The sequence below is a fragment of the Lissotriton vulgaris genome, chromosome 10, assembly GCF_964263255.1.
Source record: "Lissotriton vulgaris chromosome 10, aLisVul1.2, whole genome shotgun sequence".
NCBI lineage: Eukaryota > Metazoa > Chordata > Amphibia > Caudata > Salamandridae > Lissotriton > Lissotriton vulgaris.
The window spans coordinates 1067214210-1067239182 of NC_141698.1; the positions used below are offsets into that span (position 1 = coordinate 1067214210).

Here is a 24973-nt window from a genome sequence, read left to right on the forward strand (position 1 = left end):
CCCTCAAGACGCCGACAGCGACATCCGTCGTGGGACAGCTTGCACCTCCACCGTGGTCGCCGACAACGCCTCCTGGTCCGTGAGACTGCAGAGCCTAGCGTCGCCCACTCACCTGGTCGAGGTGACGGCCAACTGGTGCCTTCCTGGTACCCTCTGACTACTGGCTAGTAGTACGAACTTGGTCCCCTCTGCTTTCAGGTTTTTCATCAATCTCTACGAACTATACACCACTGGTCGCCGGCCAGCAACTCCTTTTCTTCCGGCTCCTGGCTCGTCAGCGAAGACCCCGACGCCTGTAAGACTTGTGCAGCCGCAGCCCTCGTGGCTAGGTAACTCGGCATTTCGGTGCCTGCATAGCCTCCTTACTCTAGGGTCCCGAGTCCCTCGCTTCCGACTTGCCTTAACCTTTCCGTATCCTCGGACACTTGTCTTTAAACTGTGCACTTGAAGTATTTACTAAAGAGATTTGGTTTGTGCTTAGTACCCTGTCCTCATAAAGAGTACAGGGCTGTTGTGATTCTTAATAAATATATTGTTTATTTTCATAACACTTGTGTGGTGTCCTTTCACTGGGTGTTCAAGGGGTACATGTGTGGTAAACAGCTGGCTTAACGCGCCCTCTCGAGTCTTTAGCCTTAGACTGCTCGTATCCACGCTACTAGGATAGCTGGTCTGTAGGTTGACTTACAACCAAACACCATAAGGGTCGTTGGAACGATACATAGCGGTCGCTAGAATAGCGAACGTTGCATATCGGGCCAACTTCTCACATTGGTGAGCAGCGGTTGGGATTTGAGCTTGCTGTTGTTTTACCACACGTATCCTAAGAATATCTTGTTGAAAGATCGCACAAGTACTGTTAGTACATATAACTAAAGCTTAGAATACTCTGAGTTCTACTGAACCAGCTGTTGTAGCTCCTCAAGGCTTAGCACACCTTGGCTACAACTCTTAGCAAGGGAAAAGTAGGTAAACACATAGTGTAGGTAGGTGCATCACTTACACCACACTAGAAGCAGTATGTCGGTCACAGGAGGAAACATTGAGTCTCCCCTGGTGTCAGTTGACCCTCCACAGGTCATCCCGTCAAGATATACTGCGCTTAACTTCCATGAGTTACGACAAGTATGTACCTCTAGGAAAATTAAGCAAGGGGCTAACCCCACCACCTCCTTTCTGATTGGTCTCCTAGAGACTTATGATGCCAGAAAGGCTGAGAAGCTTCTTAGCCCTTCTAATCCAGAAAGAGACATGCCTCCCCTCGAGGGAACCCGGGACGATCCTGACCTCATTCACCTCGCAACCGAGAACGGGGATGTGGAGGAGGATGAGGATGAGGATCTCTCTGGGGACGAGGCAGATAAGGGACAGGTAGAAGTCGGCAGACTGACACGGTCCAACTTAAGCAGACATGATAGTGGTACTGGGGGACCCCCGGCGCTACTGTCAGGTACGCTTAACATTGGGAATGGACGAGTTAGGTCTCTATCAAGAGGCTCTAACAGATCCCTTCGAACCAATGGCTCTCACAACTCTTCTCAAAGAGGGATGACGTCCCCTCAGAGGAGAGTGTACGAAGCGAAAGAAAGGGCAGCTAATCTAAGGATCGAAAGGGAAGAACTTGCCCTGGCCAAGGAAAAGCTTGCTTTCGCTAGAGAGCAACAGTTAAGTGGGGCAGTCCCCACTGGTGGCAGCAATGTACCTAGTAATAGGGAAAAGAGTTTCGATACGAAACACCTTGGGAAGATAGTGCCCCCCTTTAAACAAGGGGACGACATCCACAAATGGATTACTGCTTTGGAGAGGGCCTGCACTGTGCAAGGCGTTCCCCAGAGTCAGTGGGCGGCTATCTTGTGGCTCTCCTTTGAAGGTAAAGGAAGAGACAAGCTCCTCACCACAAGGGTAGAGGACGCTAATAATTACCAAGTCTTGAAGAACACACTCGTTGAAGGGTTCGGCCTAACCACTGAGCAGTACAGGGTGCTGTTCAGGGATACCCAGAAAACGCAGTCTCAAGATTGGTCTGATTTTGTCGATTGTGCCACTAAGGCTTTTGAAGGCTGGTTGCTGGGCAGTAAGGTTACTGATTACAAAGGATTGTATAATTTGATGATGAGAGAACAAATTTTAAACAATTGTCAGAACCAGTTGTTGCATCAGCATCTTGTCGACTCGGATCTGACCTCTCCTCAAGAATTGGGGCAGAAGGCAGACAAATGGGTTCGTACGAGAGTTAAACAGAACCAGGGCCAGAATCAAGGTGGTCAGAAGAAAGCAGACCAGAAGGGTAAAGATTCTAAGGGGGAACAAAATGACCAGAAGTCTTCGACAGGTCCCCAACAACCCAAAGAGGGTGGGGGTCAGGCTCCCCAAAAGAAGAAAGAAGGCCAATCCAAACGATGGTGCCAGTACTGTAAAAGTAAATCTCACTGGTTTAGTGAGTGCACCAAGAAAGGAGGAGGGCAGACTCCTGCCACTGCAGCCCCTAAGGCACCTGTGCCCCCTAGTACAGTCAGCAGTGGTAGTGCGCCTCCCAAGGGTTTAGTAGGGTTAACCCTGGGTTCTGAGGGGCGTGACAACTTAGTTGGCACACTCACTCAGGCTGTCCTTGTCAGTACGGGGGACGCGGACGTGTCCCCTGACGTAAGCCCCAACACTTTGGGCAAATACAGACAGACGCCTTTTATAAATGGAAAGATGGCTCAGGCCTATAGGGACACTTGTGCCAGCGTCACCATGGTGACGCCTAACTTTGTGGACCCTGGACAGATCATGCCAGGTACAGAATTCCTGGTGACCAATGCAAGCAATGTCACTACCAATCACAGTATGGCAATTGTAGCTTTCTCCTGGGGAGGGGTAACTGGCCAAAAGAAGGTTGTAGTGAGTCCAGACCTCCCAGTGGATTGTTTGTTGGGCAATGATTTGGAGTCGTCACAATGGTCAGAAGTGGAGCACCGGACTCACATGGAAATGTTAGGTTTGCCAGCACATGTGTTCGCTGTGACTAGGTCGCAGGTCAGGAAATGCCCCACTGAACAGGTGCTGGATCCTGGAACAATGGACCAGACACCTCCCAAGAAAAAGAGCAGTAGGGTTAAGGCTGCGCCTTCCCCCTTGCCCCAGGTCGAGGATCAAGTCTCAGAGGAGGCTGACCTACAGGAATTGAGGGAAACTGAGCCGAGGGAGTTCGAACTTGATCAAGTTGAATTCTTGGGCTCAGGGGGACCCTCAAGGGAAGACCTGGGGAAGGACCAGTTAGACTGCCCTTCTCTTGAACCCCTCAGACAGCAGGCTGCTGCTGAGGCTGCTGGGAACGCCACATGTACCCACAAGGTATACTGGGAAGATGGACTCCTGTACACTGAGTCAAGAGACCCCAAGCCTGGCATGACCAGGAGGCTGGTCGTCCCCTTGTCTCAGCGTGGTTTCCTACTTACCTTGGCCCACGAGATTCCCTTAGCAGGTCACTTAGGCCAGACGAAAACGTGGGACAGGCTTGTCTCGCACTTTCACTGGCCTCACATGAACGAAGATACCAAGGAGTTTTGCCGCTCCTGTGTCACTTGCCAAGCCAGTGGTAAGTCAGGTGGCACGACAAAGGCCCCCCTTATACCAATGCCTGTGGTGGGGGTGCCCTTTGAACGGGTGGGGATCGACATCGTCGGTCCCATGGAACCACCGACAGCATCAGGGCACAAGTTTATACTGGTGGTAGTGGATCATGCCACCAGGTATCCTGAAGCGATTCCCCTTAGGACCACTACAGCACCTGTTGTGGCAAGAGCCCTAGTTGGAGTATTCTCCAGAGTGGGCTTCCCTAAGGAGGTCGTCTCCGACAGAGGTGCAAACTTTATGTCGAGCTACTTAACTGCTATGTGGAAGGAATGTGGTGTCAACTACAAGTTCACTACGCCCTATCATCCACAATGCAATGGGCTTGTTGAGAGATTCAACAGGACCCTAAAAGGGATGATTCATGGACTACCGGAAAAGCTTCGGCGTAGATGGGACGTCCTGATCCCCTGCCTCTTGTTCGCCTACAGAGAAGTCCCACAGAAGGGGGTTGGCTACAGCCCTTTTGAACTTTTGTACGGGCATCCTGTAAGAGGACCCCTGTGTTTGGTAAAGGAAGGATGGGAGAGACCTCTCAAAAAGCCTGCAGCCAACATAGTGGACTATGTGCTCGGCCTCCGCTCGCGGATGGCTGAATACATGGAGAAGGCATCCGAAAACCTTAAGGCCAGCCAAGAACTCCAAAAAGCTTGGCATGACCAAAAGGCTGTCTTGACTGTTTACCAGCCCGGACAGAAGGTGTGGGTGTTGGAGCCAGTGGCCCCAGCAGCACTCAAGGACAAATGGTCCGGGCCCCACACCATCCTGGAGAAAAAGGGAGAGGTCACCTACCTGGTCGACCTGGGAACTCCCCGGAGCCCCCACAGGGTGCTTCATGTCAACAGGCTAAAAGCATATGTCGACAGGAAGGACATGAGTTTGCTCATGGCCCTAGATGAGGGACAGGAAGAGGAGAGTGACCCTCTCCCCGACCTGCTCACTCAGAATCCTGACGATGGCTCGGTAGATGGTGTTGTCTTTTGTGGCAGCCTCTCCGAACATCAACAGAGCGACTGTAAACAGGTTCTTCAGTCGTTCCGACATCTGTTTTCTCTGACACCCAGTCAGACCGATTGGTGCACCCATGAGGTCGACACTGGTGACAGCTTGCCCGTAAAGAGTAAAATCTACAGGCAGCCTGATCACGTTAGAGACTGCATCAAAAGTGAAGTGCAGAAAATGTTGGAGCTGGGAGTCATTGAACCCTCGGATAGCCCTTGGGCTAGTCCCGTAGTTCTAGTGCCGAAACCTCACACCCAGGGTGGTAAGAGAGAGATGAGGTTTTGCGTAGACTACAGGGGTCTCAATGCAGTCACTAAGACTGACGCCCACCCAATACCAAGGGCAGACGAGCTTATTGATAGGCTGGCTTCGGCCAACTACTTAAGTACGTTTGACCTGACAGCTGGGTATTGGCAAATCAGGTTAGCTGAGGACGCCAAGCCTAAAACCGCATTTTCAACCCCTGGTGGGCATTATCAGTTCGTGGTGATGCCCTTTGGTCTGAAAAATGCACCTGCCACCTTCCAACGGTTGGTGAATCACGTCCTTACTGGGCTGGATGACTTCTGCGCGGCGTATCTTGACGATATTGCTGTCTTTAGCTCCACCTGGGAGGATCACCTGGTCCACCTGCGGAAGACATTGGAGGCGCTGCAAGCAGCAGGCCTCACTATCAAGGCCACCAAGTGCCAGATAGGGCAGACACAGGTTGTATACCTGGGCCACCTTGTAGGTGGAGGCCAGGTTCAGCCACTGGAGAGCAAGATACAGTCAATCAGGGACTGGGCTCCTCCAACCACCCAGACTCAGGTTCGAGCTTTCTTGGGCCTGACTGGTTACTACAGGAAGTTTGTCAGGAACTATGGTTCCATCGTGACACCATTAAATGAACTGACAAGTAAGAAGATGCCAAAAAAGGTTCAGTGGACAGCGAGCTGTCAAAAAGCATTCGATGACCTAAAGCAGGCCATGTGCACGGCGCCTATCCTCAAGAGTCCGGACTACTCCAAACCATTCATTGTCCAAACAGATGCTTCTGAGTTGGGTGTGGGAGCTGTTCTTTCTCAACTGAATTTTGATGGTCAAGACCAGCCCATTGCTTTTATAAGCAGACGGCTGACCCCTAGAGAGAAGAATTGGTCAGCTATTGAGAGGGAGGCCTTTGCTGTGGTTTGGGCCCTGAAGAAGCTGAGGCCATACTTGTTTGGCACTCACTTCAAGATTCAGACCGACCATAAGCCCCTCTTGTGGCTAAATCAGATGAAGGGTGAAAACCCCAAACTGCTTAGGTGGTCCATTTCCCTACAGGGGATGGACTTCACAGTGGAACATAGACCTGGTACTGATCATGGCAATGCCGATGGGCTCTCCAGATATTTCCACTTAGAACAAGAAGACTCACCTGGTCAAGGTTAGCTAGTTGTTCCGACGTTTGGGGGGGGTCATGTAGGAGAGTAGGGTCTGCAATCCCATGATCACCCAGATTTTTTGCTTTTGTTTCACTGGTTTACGACTTTCTCTGGCTGTGGGCCTGCCAATCAGACCCACAGCCTGGCTGTTCTCTTTCTAAATTACGAGATGTACCCTAGGTGCATTTACCAATTGGTACTGGGCCACCTTATCAGACCCCGTAACGCAGGGCATAGGTGTACCCAGGGCCGCCAGGGGCTGCAGCATGTATTATGCCACCCTTGGCTGGCCTCCTAAATCTGACACAACTGGCTGCATGACAGCTGGGGCAAAGTCGTGTAATCACCCTTTGCTTTAGATATAGTAGCCCTATATCTAACCCTCCAATGGACACCCGAGTTCCTATCAGTCACTCCTATGGCAGGCCTTGACAATCCTGAAGGCAGAGTGCATGGGCTCGTGTGAACTAAGCTCTGGCCCGAGCCGAGCCCGGTTGCAGCTTGCGGAATCAAGACCCAATGGCTGTTCCATGATAACGCGTACCATATCGGTAACTTCGGTGTCGCGTTATCAAGACATGTCGAGTAAGGTGTCATACGAATCGGGATGCTGCCCTCTCACCAACTATGGCGACGAGGTTAGCATTCCGCCCTTCTAGAGGGACACGACATGTACGTAACTGTGAACCCCGGTTAAAGTTAACGAAAGCCTCAGCTCCACAAAATGGATGCTGCCACCACAGACACGAGTCTGACCTCCTGCTGCTGGGAGTCCTTCCAGCGAGGAGCACTTGGACAAAGGGTTTCCTGTCGAGGGAGGTGTTCGCACCGTCCCAGACAGGGTTTGTGTATTCTGGGTAGGTAGGGCTTTTGCGAGAAGGTGACTGCGGAGTGGCACCCCGGTGCTCACTACGCATCTGCCGGTTAGAACCAGTTCCAGGGGCGACAGCCCTGGCCTGGGGAAAGTCCGGCAGGGGAGAGGGGTGTAACTACCCCCCTTCCTGGTCCCACCCTTAGGGCAGGACCTAGTCATGCACCCGCCCCTTTCTTTAGGATAAAGGCCGGAGCGGGGACCCTTCCAAATTAGATCATCTTTGAATCAAGAATACTTTCTACGAAAGGACTTCAAGACTCTTCTCAAGATTTCTCCCTTGTGGCTAAGGAGTAGTCACCCTGCATCAGCGGGCACCATCTAAGAACTCTGCGGTTTGCTGTAAGTCCTTCCTCAAGGAATCCGACGGCCCAGCTCGACGAGAACCGGCTTCCCTGGCACCTCTGACCTCTACCCACGTCATCAGCTCAGCTGTGATCTGTGGGTGCGACGAGACCTCGAGGGACCGGCCATCATCAGAACCTGCACGCTCTTAAAAACCAGCACGACCATCGAGATAACTCTCTGGTGAGTGCTCTGGGGTCCGAGAAGCCCCGACCCTGAGCCGCTCCAGCACCGAAGTGCAGTCTCCCAGCATCTCCACGATCTGCGTGGGGCCCTTCTGCTCGCTGCTCAGCACGTTGTCTGGTCACTAGCCGCTGGCTTGTGCCCTTCTGTGACGACATCCGAGAACCAACACTGCCGGTCTGGTTGCTCCAGACTGGCCCTTGCTTCCATCTCTTTGAGAAGCACCCCGGACCCTCCTGGTCCCCTCAAGACGCCGACAGCGACATCCGTCGTGGGACAGCTCGCACCTCCACCGTGGTCGCCGACAACGCCTCCTGGTCCGTGAGACTGCAGAGCCTAGCGTCGCCCACTCACCTGGTCGAGGTGACGGCCAACTGGTGCCTTCCTGGTACCCTCTGACTACTGGCTAGTAGTACGAACTTGGTCCCCTCTGCTTTCAGGTTTTTCATCAATCTCTACGAACTATACACCACTGGTCGCCGGCCAGCAACTCCTTTTCTTCCGGCTCCTGGCTCGTCAGCGAAGACCCCGACGCCTGTAAGACTTGTGCAGCCGCAGCCCTCGTGGCTAGGTAACTCGGCATTTCGGTGCCTGCATAGCCTCCTTACTCTAGGGTCCCGAGTCCCTCGCTTCCGACTTGCCTTAACCTTTCCGTGTCCTCGGACACTTGTCTTTAAACTGTGCACTTGAAGTATTTACTAAAGAGATTTGGTTTGTGCTTAGTACCCTGTCCTCATAAAGAGTACAGGGCTGTTGTGATTCTTAATAAATATATTGTTTATTTTCATAACACTTGTGTGGTGTCCTTTCACTGGGTGTTCAAGGGGTACATGTGTGGTAAACAGCTGGCTTAACGCGCCCTCTCGAGTCTTTAGCCTTAGACTGCTCGTATCCACGCTACTAGGATAGCTGGTCTGTAGGTTGACTTACAACCAAACACCATAAGGGTCGTTGGAACGATACATAGCGGTCGCTAGAATAGCGAACGTTGCATATCGGGCCAACTTCTCACACTTACTCTCTGCAATCTCAGTTTCTTGCAAATGTTCGGAACCATGTTTGGGTGATCGTATTTGGTTGAAGGATCATATTAGAAATCTCATCTTCTACCACTAGAATATTTTTGAGTTCGCTTGTTTTTTTGCCAATCACAATTTTTGGGGGAATGTACAATGTTTTGAATTACAAACATTCTTTGAGTGGAGTTTTTTCAGTGATAGTTCGATAGCTTACCTTTATACGTCTAGGCAAAGCTGGTATGATAATGTTGGTACCAGAAGCCTCACTCACTGGAGCAACTGCTGCCTCTGTAGCACTGCTAACATTCCCTGTGTCTTAAGCAGTCCTAATGCTGATTGTGGTCTCTACACAGCTGAGCCATCTGGCACAGTTCATATTGGAATCAATACTTGGGATACAATTACAGAGGGCTTTGAGGCTGGCACTTGCACATTATTGGATGGCTATGTTGTCTATCTCACTTCCTGGCCAGTTCATTGGATGGAATGCCTCTCTATTCTTGTGTTTATACGGTCCAGAGAAACATTTTGGTCTTGCAGTATTTTTGTTGGCTCTTTATTTGCATCTTTCCAACTCTTGATGAAATGGGCATCTATTTTTTTATCTGTGTCAAGGCTATTCGTTGAAGCCTGGACAGAGTAACTATAGGTGCCCACTGGCACCTGCCTACCTCACCACCCGCTGGTTATCGCAGCTGTTATTGGCTTTATAAAGGTTTTTATAAAGCCTTTTTAGCTAGCGGTAGGCACCTTGGATTTCTGTTTTTTGTACTTTGTCATAGTTATACTGGCACAAGATGGCAGTTATGCTGCGTCCTAACAGAGCATGACAGCCATCTTGGAAAGGTATAACTGTATTAAAGAATTCACAAAGCTGAACTCGAAGGTGGCTGCCATGTTGCATCACATTGCGCTGACATCACGATAACTCTACAAGTCGGTGCAACATGGTATTAGATGTTCATGAACAATTATCATAACACACCACAATCTCAACATTTCAATTATTTTTGCTACACTTTACCCATTCAGAGCTCTAAAACCAACTTAAACATCAACACGGGCAAAAGTGGAACCCTTGGTTCTCGGAAGAACTTAGAGGATTGAAATTAAAGTGCAGCCAGCAGAAAGATAGTGGCACAAAGGGCATTTTCCTAATAAAAAAAAAACCAATTATACTTCTCTAATGACCACTTACAAAATTACAATTAAAAAAGCATAGAAACTTACGACCCAAACTCTTGATCTCCAAACTTTGCCCAAAACCCATTTCACATAGAATCTGAAGTGTAATCTCCAATATCCTCCGGAGATGGCCTGCAGCATTCCCAACACATCTGTGACGGCCTTGCTGTCTGCTTTCACAATAAAATCATCTCATTTTGTGGAAACAGACACATGCCTGACAACTTGTAACTGAAAGAGACACGTTAGTGATAGATTCCTTACCTTAGAATAACCCCAGGCGTCAGACTGGATCCCGAAATTATTTGCGTAGCAGCATCCATGCGTGTCGGTAGGCGTCGTCCGCGGCTCCGCGTCCGTCGTCGTGGGCGCCGTGATGACGCCGTCGGAGTACTTAGACGCCTCCGCGCGCTGACGTCAGTTCTTCTTTTTTCCGCGCCATCAAGCGCAGATCGGGAAAAAGTTGTACCCTAGTCAATTTTTCATCACTTGCAACTTCTGCAGGAGGAAGTTACGGCCCTCTTGGCCAAGGGGGCCATCGAGCAAGTTCCTGGGCCACAAGTAGGGTGTGGATGTTACTCCCACTACTTTCGGTACCCAAGAAGGGCAAAGGGGGCCTCCGCCCTATCTTGGACCTACGGAACATCAACGGCTTCCTCCGGAAGGAGAAGATCAAGATGCTTACATTGGCTCAGGTCTTAGCTTCTCTAGACCCTGGAGACTGGATTGTAGTGTTGGACTTGCAGGACGCTTATTTTCACATCTGCGTCCTGCCGGCCCACCGGCGTTACCTGCGGTTCACGGTAGGCCATGAGCACTTTCAGTTTACCGTGCTCCCCTTCGGCCTTACCAGCGCCCCACGGGTGTTCACAAAAGTGATGGCGCTGGTCGCAGCTCATCTGCGCAGGTTAGGGGTTTCTGTCTTCCCCTACCTCGACGACTGGTTGTTGAAGGAGGGCTCACCCCAGACAGTCGTCAGCCACCCCCAGACTATGGCCGACCTCCTGCACCTGCTGGGGTTCTCCATCAATGTGCCGAAGTCACACCTGTGTCCCTCTCAGAAGCTCCTCTTCATCGGGGCGGTTCTAGACTCGGCGCAGTTTTGGGTTTATCCTCCCGAACAGCAGGTTCAGGATATTCAGGCTCTGATTCCGATCTTTCAGACTTTATTCCGAGTCTCGTCAGGTTGACGCTGCGGCTTGTGGGCCTGATGGTCTCCTGCATCCTTCTGGTGCATCACGCTCGGTGGCGGATGCGAGCTCTGCAGTGGGACCTGAAGTTTCAGTGGGCCCAGCATCAGGGCAACTTGTCCGACCATGTCTTGATCTCGGACGGCACTGCACAACAGTTGCAGTAGTGGCTCACGGACCGCGATTGGGTTGGCGGTAGATCCCTCTCCCTACCCCAACCGGAGCATGTAGTTGTGATGGACGTGTCCCTCCGGGGCTGGGGGGGCCACATGGGAGAGGCGGAGATCAGAGGCCTCTGGTCTCCGGCGGAGTCCCGGCTCCATATCAACCTTCTGGTGCTGCGGGCGTTTCGTCTAGCACTGAAGGCATTCCTCCCCTCTGTCCGGGGGAGTGTAGTGCAGATGTTCACGGACAACACCACCGCCATGTGGTACTGCAACAAACAGGGTGGGGTGGGGTCGTGGACCCTATGCCAGGAGGCTCCGCGCCTCTGGCAGTGGCTGGTACATCAGGGCGTGACCCTGGTGGTTCAACGCCTGGCAGGTTCCCTGAATGCCAGGGCGGACAAACTCAGCCGTCGGTGCATGATGGATCACAAATGGCGTCTGAACTTGGATGTGGCGCAAGGCCTCTTTCAGCAGTGGGGAGAGCCTTGGTTAGATCTATTTGCCACAGAAGAGAACGCGCAATGTCATCAGTTCTGCGCGTTGGAATTTCCAAGGCAGCACTCGCTCGGAGATGCTTTTCGTCGCGAGTTGAGTTGCGGTCTGTTGTACGCCTTTCTGCGTATAACACTTCTGCCCAGAGTGCTGAAGAAGATCAGGCGTGACCGGGCCCAGGTTATCCTTGTGGCTCCGGAATGGGCACGAAGATATTTGTATCCAGAGCTACTCAGCATGTCTGTTGATCCCCCGATTCGTCTGCCTCTTCAGGAGGACCTTCTGTCGCAGCAACAGGGGACGGTCCTCCACCCGAACCTGTCCAGTCGCCACCTCCATGCTTGGAGATTGAGCAGCGACAGTTGAGGCCATTTGACTTGCCTCCTGAAGTTTGTAATGTGATTCTGGCAGCCTCTACAAAATCGTTATACACCTGCAGGTGGAACAGATTTGTGTCCTGGTGCACAGCAAAGGCTGTGGATCCTCTTTCTGCCCCCCTTTCTGAGGTTCTCCTCTTCCTTCTTTCTCTTGCCCAGCAGGGCTCTGCTCTGGGCACTATCAAGGGATACCTTTCTGCCCTTTCTGCCTTCTTAAGGCTACCTGATAAGCCTTCTTTGTTCAAGTCCCCGATTGTTAACAGATACTTGAAGGGCATCACTCATATGTTCCCTCCTGTTCCTTTCGTGATGCCCCAGTGGGACTTGAACATGGTTCTAACTTACTTGATGTGCGCTCCCTTTGAGCCGCTTCAGAACTGTCCTCTCCGTCTTCTTACTATTAAGACTGCTTTCCTGATTGCCATTACCTCTGCCAGGAGAGTGAGTGAGCTCCAGGCTCTTTCCTCTAAAGCTCCTTTACTTTCTGTCCATCCGGACAAGGTTGTGCTGCGGACAAAACCCTCTTTCCTGCCCAAGGTAGTCACAGTCTTCCACATGGGGCAGTCCATCACTTTGCCCACCTTCTTAACGCCTCCGCATCCCTCGAAAGAGGAAGAGAGGCTCCTCCGCCTGGACCCAAAACGTGCGCTCTCTTACTATCTGGATCGCACACGCCAATTCCGGGTGGATGACCAACTCTTTGTTGGTTACGTGGGCGCTAAGAAAGGACGGGCGGTGCACAAGTGGACCATCTCTCGGTGGATCGTGTTGTGCATCCAAGCGTGCTACTCCTTGGCTAAAAAGGAACCTCTTGTTGGGCTGAGGGCCCACTCTATTCGGGCCACGGCGACTACTACTGCCCTGGGCCGAGGAGTCCCCTTGCAGGATATTTGTCAGGCAGCTACGTGGGCCTCTCTGCGCACGTTCGCAAGACACTACTGCCTGGACAGCCAAGTCCGGAGGGAGGGCTTCTTTGGCCGTTCCGTCCTCCAGGACTTTCTGGTGTGATTATTGGTTCGCAGACCCATCACCGGGGTTGGTATTGCTGGGGTATCTATTCTAAGGTAAGGAATCTATCAATAACGTGTCTCTTTCAGATGCACAAGTTACTAATTGTGTAACAACATATCTGTAAGAGACATTAGTTAGTGATAGATTCCTTACCGACCCACCCATCCTCCCCATTCTGCGAACCGATATCTAGGGTTAAGGTCATCCCCTTTTCAGGGCAATAGTTTCATGGCACCAGTGTTGGTTTTTATCATGGATCTGCGTTTCTGGTGCGGAAAAGCTGTGTATAAAAACTGACGTCAGTGCACGGAGGCGGCGTCTAAGTACTCCGACGACGTCATCACGGCGCCGACGACGGACGCGGAGCCGCGGACGATGCCTACCGAAGCGCATGGGTATAGCTACGCAAAAAAATTCTGGATCCAGTCTGATGCCTGGGGATATGCTAAGGTGTTACACTCATAGATTTAACAGCCCTCACTTCAGCGGTGAGTAACTGCTGCCCGGACTGCTAGTTCCCCCTTGACACTTCCCCGGATAAATTTATGAAACTGCTGAGGCCTGTGGTTAAGGTTCTATTGTTAGAGCTTAATTGTTCACTGAAAAGAAAATGTAAAAAAATAAACAATAAAAAATATGCACAATATACCAAGTGGGCCTGTACATCTCCAGCAGAGTGTTTCGGCGTGCTTTCTGCCAGTGCCATAGTGTAGTATTTTGAAATAGCCAAATGTAAGGATTGATTCCTTGAATTTTCAATCATGGAGTTGAAAAATTTCATCCCAGGCTCCATCTGAAAAGTGTAGGGACAAACAGTGTTCCCACGAGGATTTAAGGTTAAGGGGGAGAACATTGAGAGAACATATGAGCAAAGAAGTCTCCATAAAGTTCTGAGACAGTGCCCAGTGGCAAAGCAGAGGGGTGGGGTGGGCTAAATTATGGTGGTGGTGGCCTCTTCCTCCTGCTATTACCTGCAGCCGTTGCGGTGCAAATGCAGGGATGCCATGGGCGGCAAAAAGTCTAGCCACGCCACTGACAGTGCCCTTCAATGTTCCCCAAGCATGTAAATAGTAAAGAATAGCAGACTGGTGTAGATTTACAGGGGATGGGTCCATTGGTCGATATTTCCAATATTGGGAATGATGTGATCAGAACTCCAGATTTCGGGCCCGATTTAGAGATGGCAGATGGGTTACTCCATCATAAAATGTTACAGCTACCACGTCTGCCTTACTACAATTCCTTTATGTCCTTTGGCACTTGTAATACGGTGAACAGGATAGCTGCTTCGTTTGTCACAGAGTAACCCTCTGCCAAACTCTAAATAAAATGGTTTGAATGTATATTTGATCAATATATCTTCAATTGTTAAAATACCCTTCTCTGTTCATGCATTTCAGTGCATTTCCCTCCCAACAATGGAAATAGCCCCATTTCACCACAGAGAAGTGCTTTCATGTATCCATTGATACCAAGGGCCTCATTTAGGGTTTGAAGGAGCAGGAGGGACATGCCCAACTGGCATTATTCTCGCCCCACCCAGCCAAGCCAGCAGTTCCTTCTCTCTAGAGTCTGAGGAACCACTAAGATACTGTCGGCAGAGTCTCCGCTTGCTTCATCGATGGAATCCCCTGACCCAAGTTGGACCATCTGTCATTGGAACCTGGGTCATAGTCACGATCGCCCACCCTATTGAGGGCGATGAACTGTCTTGCAATGCCCAGTGATAAGGAAGGCAGCAAGGACCGTTGCCACTCCACTGCAAACAGAGAGCTCAAAGACTTCTTTATCCACAGAATGCCTAAGTACACCATGCGACAGAACCTGCGATTTGAAGAATCATTGATTGAATGACTGCTCGATAACTGGGATAAGCTACAATCCTCTTTGGAACAACAAGCACATGCATCAACTTTCACCAAACCCAGAAAAGTTGGCCTCTAATATCGCTTGCCTTTTCAATGCTACATGTCATAAATAAATGGATGTTCCATGTTTATTGAAAATACCCTACCAAGAAAGATTTAGTAGTGAAGGCTTCATCCTCCAAGCTTTATCAAAATAACTTTCCATCTTTAAATCTGGGTAGGAAGTCAAAAAGCCAGGCTTTGAGAAGTGTAGCCCTGTCGTCCCTAGGTGCTACCCGCTTGCTAGCCTCTTATACTCATTCTGTGTGGGTGCTGGAAGCTTTATCAGGTTGCTGTCATACTGAGCGTAGAAAGAACCATTCCAGGAATTAGTACAGGATGGAACGGATGCCACTAAACAAGCAAGGCAGGTGGGGCTTGACTCTGCAGATACCTCTATGCACACTATCGCCTCTACGATAGTCGCGGAGAGGCATGCCTGGATGGAACCCACCGGGTTTTCTGATGATGGCTTGAGAGAAAGCAGCATTTCTTCAGATAACGTTAACCAAAGCAGGATCGCTGCTAGAGCAATTGGCTGATTTCGACCTCAATACATTTCACTGGCAGGATTACAAATTTCATGGCTGAAGCTGCGAGTTTGGCCATCAGCAACAACAAAAATATTAGCCGCAATACGAAGGTGAATATGGGGGGGGGGGGGGCGCTTGATTCCATTGATCCCCCAGGTGGCAGTGCAGTGCACAGCCTGGTGTGAGTGGGGTAAGTGACAGATGTCCCCTAGCAATAGAGGATCTGATGGTCTCCTTGGAGGGCATGACTGCCAGAGTGCCTGAAGTCAGCAAGAGATTGGCACGGTGGGTGGACAAGAGTGTGAGAGATAGGAGCTTACGATGAGCTGTAGCATGAGAGGGCACCTCCAGAGAGGACATGGGTGCACTTGGTGCTAGGTATTTCTTAGAGCAAGCATATTGAGAGCAGAAGAAACCCAAGGCGAGGATTAACCCTGTATAGGCACTCGATTCTCTAATGTGTTGTGTATGTTTTGCAAAGCCATTAGCAAAGGTGATTGTGCCTAATGTCACATAAGAGACAGAGGAGGCCCAAGGAAGTGTCTGGAAAGTTTGGGTAGTTTTAACCCCTCCGCTGACATGGATCCCTTCATAGGTTCCCAGGTACCAACGCACAGAGCATATCTTTCAAATAAATCCTAGTTGGTGTACCTAATTTATATGTTTGTGGTACTTTGGGAGAGAGATCTGCATGCCAGTTTGTGGACTGGGGAGACACCAGAGGCTGAATTAGGGAAAAGCTGGTCTTGCTCCGTGCCAGGTGCACCCTCCTCAGACACCCAATAGACCAGGCATGTGCACCATATTACAATAAAGTATGCTGTCCATAGTGCTGGTGCGCTCTCATGTCTGTAATGGGGACAGCGCAGCTTTGAAAGATGGATTGGGCAAAACCATTGGTCTGTCTTTGAATGTGGAGAGACTGGCTGCACGGTGTTACTGCCCCCGCCTCCTCTTCAGGGGAAGTCTAGGAAGGGCCTTGCACTCCTAAACCCCCCCTGGAATGGTGGCAATGCAGGCATTTGTTGCACACTATTTCACTGATAATACACAGTTAGTGCTTACGGTGGTAATACAGCACGGGTGCTAGTAAAGGACATTTCCTCACATTGTTATGATGGCCAAAATTCATGCAAATGAGGCAATGTCTGCTTAAGACTGCACGGTCGCAAAATGTGCACCAGTGCAACTGGGATTTCAGAAGGAGCCCCTCCAGTAAAACAGAAAGGCTGTCTGAGCTCACAAATGCCCCCACAGACCATTGAAACCTTGGGGCACTGGTGTACTATGGCCCCAGACAGGGGATGTCTTACATGCCACATGCGTTCAGGGCCACTAGACAACTCTGATTGTACCGCCACTGGTGGTACCACCTAACCGAGTCCTTTCAACTCTGTTCCGCATAGGGTTACCAAGAGGCATCATCATGCTCTACAGGTGAGTAGGTCCTCAAGATACATTTTGCTGAGTTATTCCACTTCTTCAACTTGATGATCAAATGCAGGTTCCATTCAATGGTGTTTGATTGTTTGCTCCAGCCTCTGATGGTGTTAGAGATGGAAGATTGAATGGGCTCCCCTTCTTCTGTGGACCTAACATTTCATTGAACCTTTCATGTTTACAAAGTTCTTGTACTACGATGGTCCTCAGAATCTTTGACACACCGACTACGCCTCTTGACAATACAGTCTTTTCAACCTTCTTTTCTCTTTTTCGTTTTCAGAGATCTAACAGGAGGACCCAGCTCTAAACCCCGGCCAGGTAAGTTCCTCAATTGGCTCCTACTGACTCCATCGTGATCCCTTGCTTAGGTTTCTAATGGTGTCCTCCACTCTTTCTCTTACTTCCTCCAGTACCGCCGCCTCTTGGGCTGCTTCAGAATGGTCCTTCGCTCATGTTCAGGGCTCATGCTAAGACATCAGAGGTCCCATTAGCAGCAGGGTGGCAGTCCCATAGCCTTCCAGATATAGTGCTCCGCAAGCTGAAGGACCATGGTAGTACCTGGACAGTATTTGTATAAGAATAATAAGGCTCGTATTATAAGGATCAGATATAGAAATATACTACTTATATATTGCCCGAATAGTATAATCTATGTGTATTTTTATCTGGATTATGGAAATGTATTTATCATATCATTTCTATGACATGTTTCTTTAATGTCCTTCCTATATAATATTACCGAAATTACCCGGTCTATAGCAGGTGAAAGAACAAGAGGGAAATATAGTCAGGGTATATTGTATTATGTTCATTATAAATGCATTCATTCTTTTCGTCGGGTTAGACGCGGCTTTTAGAACCAAAATGTAATGTGTGTTTTTTTAAATGGCCTTTTCTACCTTTTGGACCTTTTGTTTCACAGCGCTATATTTAACAGGTGATATTGTTGCACAGTTCAAGGATATGCTTTAGATTGACATCAGACCAAGAAAGGCTGAGTTTCAAACATGTGATCTCAGGTTATGCGCAAATCATTGCATTGGATGTGATAACCCACGGCTAGGGCGCTCGACCTCGGACCTGGGGATCTGGGTTCGAGTTTCGGTAACGACGCCAAAACCTCCTCTGATTCTGGGCAAATCACTTAATCTCCCCGTGCCTAACAGAAATGAATGTGTCCATCTGTAACAAAACTGGTGCTAATGTAAAGTGCTTGGATACCCGATTTGGACCGGGTCAAGTTCGCGCTATATAAAAATCTGCAAAACATAAAAAAAAGAAGTCTTAGATTAACCGTCAGATGTTTCAAGATCTGACCATTATCTGAATGGGTTACTTTTAGCTAATCACTATCCACTGAGATAGGTCAATGGGTTAAAACAGTCACTGAATTTGTGGGTAACCTAAGGTCACTGGTCCCCAATCATTATGGGTCCTCTCGTTGTTTTGAGGTAGATAGAAGTAGTACGAATGAGTTTTAACAACAAAAGAAAATGCAGTTTCAAAACGTTGCTATGTAAGTGTGTTGATGAAATAATTGACTACGGGCCAGATGTATCAAAGGGGTTTTCCCATTCTGTGTCTATGGGGAAATGTGTTGATACATATGGCCCTAACTAATCTGTTGGTTCTTTAAGGTAAGACGTTACAAGTAAAGATGGGCAAGTTGTCCCACTTAACCTACTGTGAAATAAAGAAAGAAGTAACATTTATTTTACGGTGTGTATTTTGGTGATAAGAGATAGGGTCATCAAGTTGTGAGTTGAGCATTTGCCAACTGTGCATGGACCAAACGTGCCATTTAACTAATCCAGCCACTAGTAGAAACTCAGCCCCTTTGTAATGAACCCATAGTTTACAACTCCTTACATACATCTTGGATCACCTCCAAATAGTCTAGAATGCTTGTAGACTGGTAGTGCTCCATAGAAACTCCAATCACATCGGAACACACCGACAGCTCAGCACAGATCACTGTTTAGGTACATATAATACATCGGCTACAACACTGGGCACGTCTTCCTTTCATAGGCGCTCCAGCGGACCAGAAATCTCAAACTCATTTTGGTTGATGGACTGGAACTATTAAGGTCTCTCCCACCATGTACCCACAAACAATTTAACTGACTGAGAGAAGGTCCAAACTGAAGAGTTGAACTTCTTTAATAACACATTTTATTAGTTTAGATGCAAAAATAAACCATAACAACGCATTTGTGTGCCACTTAATCAATACAGTCAAAATAATCACTTTTTTTGGTTATATAATTCACCCCCGTGCCACAGGCATAATAAAGTTTGTCTCTCATCTCACAACAGGTTTGCAGTTAGTATATTTCTTATAGATACATCTGCCAGTGGATTCCTCACCTTGTGAATATCCCCTGTGCAGCAGACAATCGGAAACTTTTGTAGCTCTCCACGCCGGCGAGGTCATGGACGACTCCGCTCGCGACCACGCTGACGTCACTGGATCCATAATCGGGCCTCGTTGGCGTGATGACGTCAGTTCCCTTTTTTCCGCGCCGTCAACGCCAACGTTTTTTTGGGACTCTCTGTAGTTACTTTGTAATTTCTGGTGTTCTCGTCTGTTCTTATCACTTCTTTTCTAAAATGTCGGGAAGAAAGTCCGGTTTCAAGCCCTGTAGAGAGTGCGGGAAGCAATGCCTATCACTGACCCGCATCAGGACTGTGTTTGGTGCTTATCTGCCGATCACGACGTCAAAGAATGTACGTGCTGTAGGAAGATGAACCCGAAGGCATTGAAGGAAAGGGAGGCAAAATTGTTTATGGCCAAGATGAAGAAAAAAGAGAAGGCGGCGAGTAAAAGAAAATCAAGATCAAGATCGATGTCGAGGTTGAGGTCTCGATCTGAATCCAGGTCGGGTTCGAAGTCGCCTTCGGGGCATTCGAAGTCGAAGAGGCATAAGAAGAAGAAGCATTCTTCATGGCGCCACTCTGATAAAGAATCGGCACCGAAGTCATCTTCTCCTCGGCGTCGCAGAGATGACGTCGATCCATTGCCTTCGAATCCAGTTTCACCAGTGAAGGTTGTGACTCCCGAAGTCGAGGTCTCTTGATCTCCGACTCCGGCTCCCTCGGATTCGGTTCACTCTCCGGATCTTGGTGAGGTTGAGCCAGAGCTTGAGGATCAGGAGCAGCCTGAGGAGGTTCCTTTATCGGCGCCGGCTGGCCCGACTCCAGGAGCACCGGCTTCAGGGACGACGCCATGTAATTATCCTCCATTCCCGGCTCCAGGTCAGGACCCATCACATTACCTTAACGCAATGTATGGCGTCTTTGCGAGGGCAATGTATATTGCCCTCAATATATATTGAGTCCAGGGATCCATATCTTTCCATGTTTCTTGGGCACACCTCGAGCCTTGTACACTGGTTTTTCCATTACTGCACACTGGTCCATGCCCCTAATCCATTCATTTAACGGGGAGGGGAGTAAATGGGGGGGGTTGCCTCTAATGCCAGGTCTTTCTTTGCCACCAGGTGTGTCATAGAGATGAATGAGCGTGATGCACAGGAACCCCCAACCCGCGGATCCATAATTCCCAGCAGCATCACTTTGGGATTGAGGGTTTTTGGCCTCCCTATAAACGCCACACAATTTTGTTGACCACCCTCCAAATATACTTGCACTTCGGGGCATTCCCTACTTACATGGTAGAATGAGCCTGGGGACAGGCGGCACCGAAAGGCAACAGTTAGGGTTTAAATCACGTTTAAGGCTCTGATAGTGATGCCAACTCTCTGCCAGCAACTAAACCTCCTTCCTTATTCCTCATACGGTAACCTTTAGGTGATGTTTCCAATGCTTTAGAGATGTTTAGAATCACAGACGATTGTTTTTTTCCAGTGAGGGAAATAAATTAATTCCATTGGCACCTGGTGTGCTGCTAAGGTGCTCATTGGCTTTTTTAGATGTACCACAGTAGACCATCGCTAGGGATAACACGATGTAATAGAGGCTTACCAAAGATGGAAGTCTGTCTTCTACTGCTGGTCTCCGGAATTATGGTGTGAAAAGGTTTGCTTCATTACCACAGGGCTGAGCCAAGCACAATTGTTGCGAGAACAAGAACTCTCCATTTTAGAAACATCTTTCAGCTTGCTAGTTTTGATTTGTTTCTCATTGCTTGCCATGGTTTGCTTACTAGCCTTGTTGATCCTGTACCTCGCAGTTAGATCTTGTGAATCCTTTCCAGTTCATGTAGGCTCTGCTGCTTTATCCTATCAGGGTGCTTCTTCGCTGTAAGGGGACCCCCGGCCAGTTGGATTAGACCTCCTCTGTGCATTTGCTTTATCCCTATCAGAAGAGATCACAGAGGCTTCTAGATAAAATGGCTCTTTAATTACACCTAGGCTGGCTAGTCCTCCATTTTATTCCCCATTTTGAAATCAGGCATGAGAAGTCTCCAGTGTTTTGGGCTACATGTAAACTATGTAGTCTTTTACTCATCCCAGACTTGATCCGATCCAGCTTTGATGTAAAGAAGCCATACTCCTTAGTCTCTCCAGAAAAACATCGAAAATCATGAAAAATTAAGCTCACAATTGGACACTGAGATATTATCATCCTTCCATCCTCTTTACCTTCTGGGGTTTTCTGTTCCCAAGTTTTGCCATCCTTCCATGTTACTTGATTTCTTGATGCCTTACTTTGTTTAATCTCTTTCTGAGACTTCGGTCCTATGGTTTATCGTTACTTGTAAAACACACTGGCGCTCCTCGAGACAGTGCGGCCATATGTAAATAATCTTAAATAAATGAGAGGGTACAGAGGGAAGACCACCCCATTGCCAGTTCCTGGCTGAACCATAGCTGTTTGTGAAGGCTCTCAGAGGTTCTTTGCTAGACAGGGTTGAATCAGAGAACATCCCCCCTAAATCTAGGAAGGGCTTCCTGCTGTGGATGTCTTGGGAGCACAATGAGGTGGCGCTGTTACAAACGTATAAATGTATTCCTGGATTAGGTGTGATTGTGCTTCCTTGTGCGATTTTCTGCCATTTATCTGCTGTTGATAGTAGACTGAGCCTGATTGTGGCGCAAGCGTCGGACTGTCGAAGTATTTTAGTGTCCCAAACCCTTAGAGTCGATAAATCAGAGGGTTTGCAAATGCAAAACAAAACCTTGTTTATACGTATATTGCAGTTTAGAAAACATTTCCCAAATTGCTAAATGTGTATAGAAGTGGATACTAAGAGCCATATGTATGAACACATTTTCCCATAGACACAGAGTGGGTAAAATCCTTTGATACATCTGGCCCAAAGGTCGTCTATGGAAGGGCCTTGTTTTGGCATCCCTTCCAAATGCAGATAGCAACATTTTGAGAAGTTACTGACTCCAGAGTTGGGGTAGGAACCCATTCACAAAAGGGAAGGCGTCTCATTGTGACCGTTTCCCCTTTGTGATTGTAAATAACAGCATGTTTTGGAGCAGGCAGTAGTGTAAAGAACCACTGGGAACTCACAGACTTTTAGAAAATATATATATTTTTAAATGCAGCCCAGTCACTGGGCTTCAGTGACAAAAATGTTTACTTAATTTAAACACAGACACAGTAATCTGCTGACTCTACCAGACCACCATCCCTCTGCTAGCCACCCATCGGAGTGAGCTGCAGTTTGGTTCCACTTCATGAATATAAGGACCTTATGTACAAAAAATAGGAACTGCGATTTCCTAATTGCGATTTTTACTGAATTGCAATTAGGAAATCACATTTCCTGATGTAAGGAAACTTACAAACTTCAGATCACGATTTCTAATGCATCATGAATATTATTGAAATATGTCGCAATTTGTGACCCTTTAGGAATTGCAGCCATAACTGGGATGGTGGCCTGCTGGTGTCTGCAGACCATCATGTCTGGGATTGTTTTCTGATAAAGCATTTTTTGATTGTTTTTCTTGATAAAGCATTTTTTTTTTGTTTTGCAGCCTGTTTTTCTTAAAGGAAATCGAGATGCGTTTCCAAAAAAAAAATGAAACTTTTAAGTACTAATAAGGGTGAAACAGATCCTGGGTTGCTTATTTTCTGGTTCAGGGAGGACCTGGCCTGGCTATTCGGGATGGACTGTTCCGAATGGAGCAGGGTCAAGGCTGACTTGCATATGGTTAGGTCCAAACTGAGTTGGCATGGTGGGCGAAAAATGATGGATTGGGATGCAGCATGTGACTGAGATTAAGTCAATCATTCCATCCATCACTTTGCTGTTGTTCCATACATACATAGGTCGGGTCTCAAACTGTCGATTTGCATATAGTGACTGATTTTGCAGCCACATTTTCAGTACATCTGGCCATAAATTATTGGTTAGGGTGCTCTACATTGGCTGGCTTCCATACTTTGCCAAATAGGGCTAAAAACTGTTCCCAGGTAATGTTGCTGATGGGCAGAGAGTGACGGAAGTAGCGTCCAGCAAGTATGTCATGCAGCATGACTGCGTGCTTGCCTCCCTTATTTTTAGTGTCTTTGTAAATTATTTGGGGATTTTTTCCCTGAGTTGAGTTGAAAGCTTTCAAGTCTTCTTGAGGCTGGTCATCTTGTATTATTGGATGTTACATCCTTGGGCCTGCAGCATGTCCTGGAGCTGCTGGAAGAAGATGCAATTGGAAGTGAACTAGCTATTAACATAGGAAATCAGAGATAGAGATATTATAGTGTGAGTGCTGGTTGGTATCTGTGAGAGAATACTGGTATATGTAATAATAATTATACTCAATAAACATATGATAGAACCATTGACAGCAGCCAGAAACATTTCCGGCACCACCGTGATGAGTGTGTTTGAACGTTTGCATTAGAGGTAAGGTGGGTTACATTGCTGGCGTTTGAAAGGATGCTAACCCCATTCTTCAGTCATGGTTGAAGTGTGGGCCGGGCCTAGTCTGCACGTTGTTGTACGTTTGACTTTGGGTAAGTCTTCTGTAGAAGTGTGTTTCATGCTTGATGAATCCATGTTGACACAGCTGGGCTTCCACTGACATTAGGATCTTGGTGTGGGTTGGCCTTGTTTGCTTATATTATGTAGCAGTATAACCAGGTGCCTTTGTCAACTAATACTGTCCAGTCGTTGGTAAGAGAGGAACAAAAGAGTATGTCTAGCTCTAGTGCCAAGATTAGACACATGTAATGATTATTCTCCCCAAATATTTATACGCCCTGCAGAACGAATATTATTTACTCCCGGACACGCTACTGAATAAAATCCACTCGGAACTCAGGGCCTTTCTCTGGCTCGGTAAACAACCCAGAATAGCACTAACTACTCTCCAACGGCACCAATATAGTGGAGGAATCTCGCTCCCTAACCTAGAAGCCTACTACTGGGCTGAACCCATGACCCCAATTAATGAATGGCTACATGCCCAGGCCGATTATCCCACATATGCCCTAGAACGACACAAACTTTCTAACAACTACCTGTGATACCAACAGCGTATTTCAGCGCATAGCAGCGATTCACGCAATAGCGTTTTTTAATTGTTCCCGTTTTGTATTTGATTTCATTTATTTTTGCATTGTACCTTGTTCTTAGCCTGCATCGTCCTCTCACCTGCACTGTAATTGGTTTTCACCGCGCTTTAGCGGGTCCCTGGATTCCCCGGTTCCTCCTGACTATGGCCGCCATATTGGTGGAAGTTTTCTCGGACGCCTGGCGGCGCCATTTGTGCTTGCAGACCAGCTGTCACAAGGACACGCTGGCCTGCATATAAGGAGGGCATTCTAGGCGGGCTCCTCTTCTAACAACTACCTGTGATACCAACAGCGCATTTCAGCGCATAGCAGCGATTCACGCAATAAACGTTTTTTAATTGTTCCCGTTTTGTATTTGATTTCATTTATTTTTGCATTGTACCTTGTTCTTAGCCTGCGTCGTCCTCTCACCTGCACTGTAATTGTTTTTCACCGCGCTTTGGCGGGTCCCTGGATTCCCCGGTTCCTCCTGACTTTGGCCGCCATATTGGGGGAAGTTATCTCGGACGTCTGGCGGCGCCATTTGTGCTTGCAGACTAGCTGTCACAAGGACACGCTGGCCTGCATATAAAGTGACCCTTCTACGCGCAGCGTTCTCGCGCAGCGTTCTCGCCGTAGTGACGCCGGGGTCACGCCAGAGTCCAGCCCGTCTGCGCCCGTCAGCGTCCCGGTGGCGAACGGTGCGACGGATTGGGCTGGTCTATTTTGATATCTACTCCAGCCGATA

The 24973-nt window shown here is 48.5% G+C and overlaps 1 protein-coding gene across 1 annotated transcript in view; it reads left to right on the forward strand.

Annotated features, from left to right (window-relative positions):
- The window catches only part of NEK10 (NIMA related kinase 10), a 1232468-nt gene that overhangs the window by 1032549 nt on the left and 174946 nt on the right, over nucleotides 1–24973 (forward strand). The window contains exons 31-32 of the mRNA XM_086942130.1: nucleotides 17030–17067; nucleotides 17160–17300. Of these exons, the coding sequence (XP_086798256.1) occupies nucleotides 17030–17067; nucleotides 17160–17300 (179 nt within the window). The remainder of the gene's footprint in view (nucleotides 1–17029; nucleotides 17068–17159; nucleotides 17301–24973) is intronic.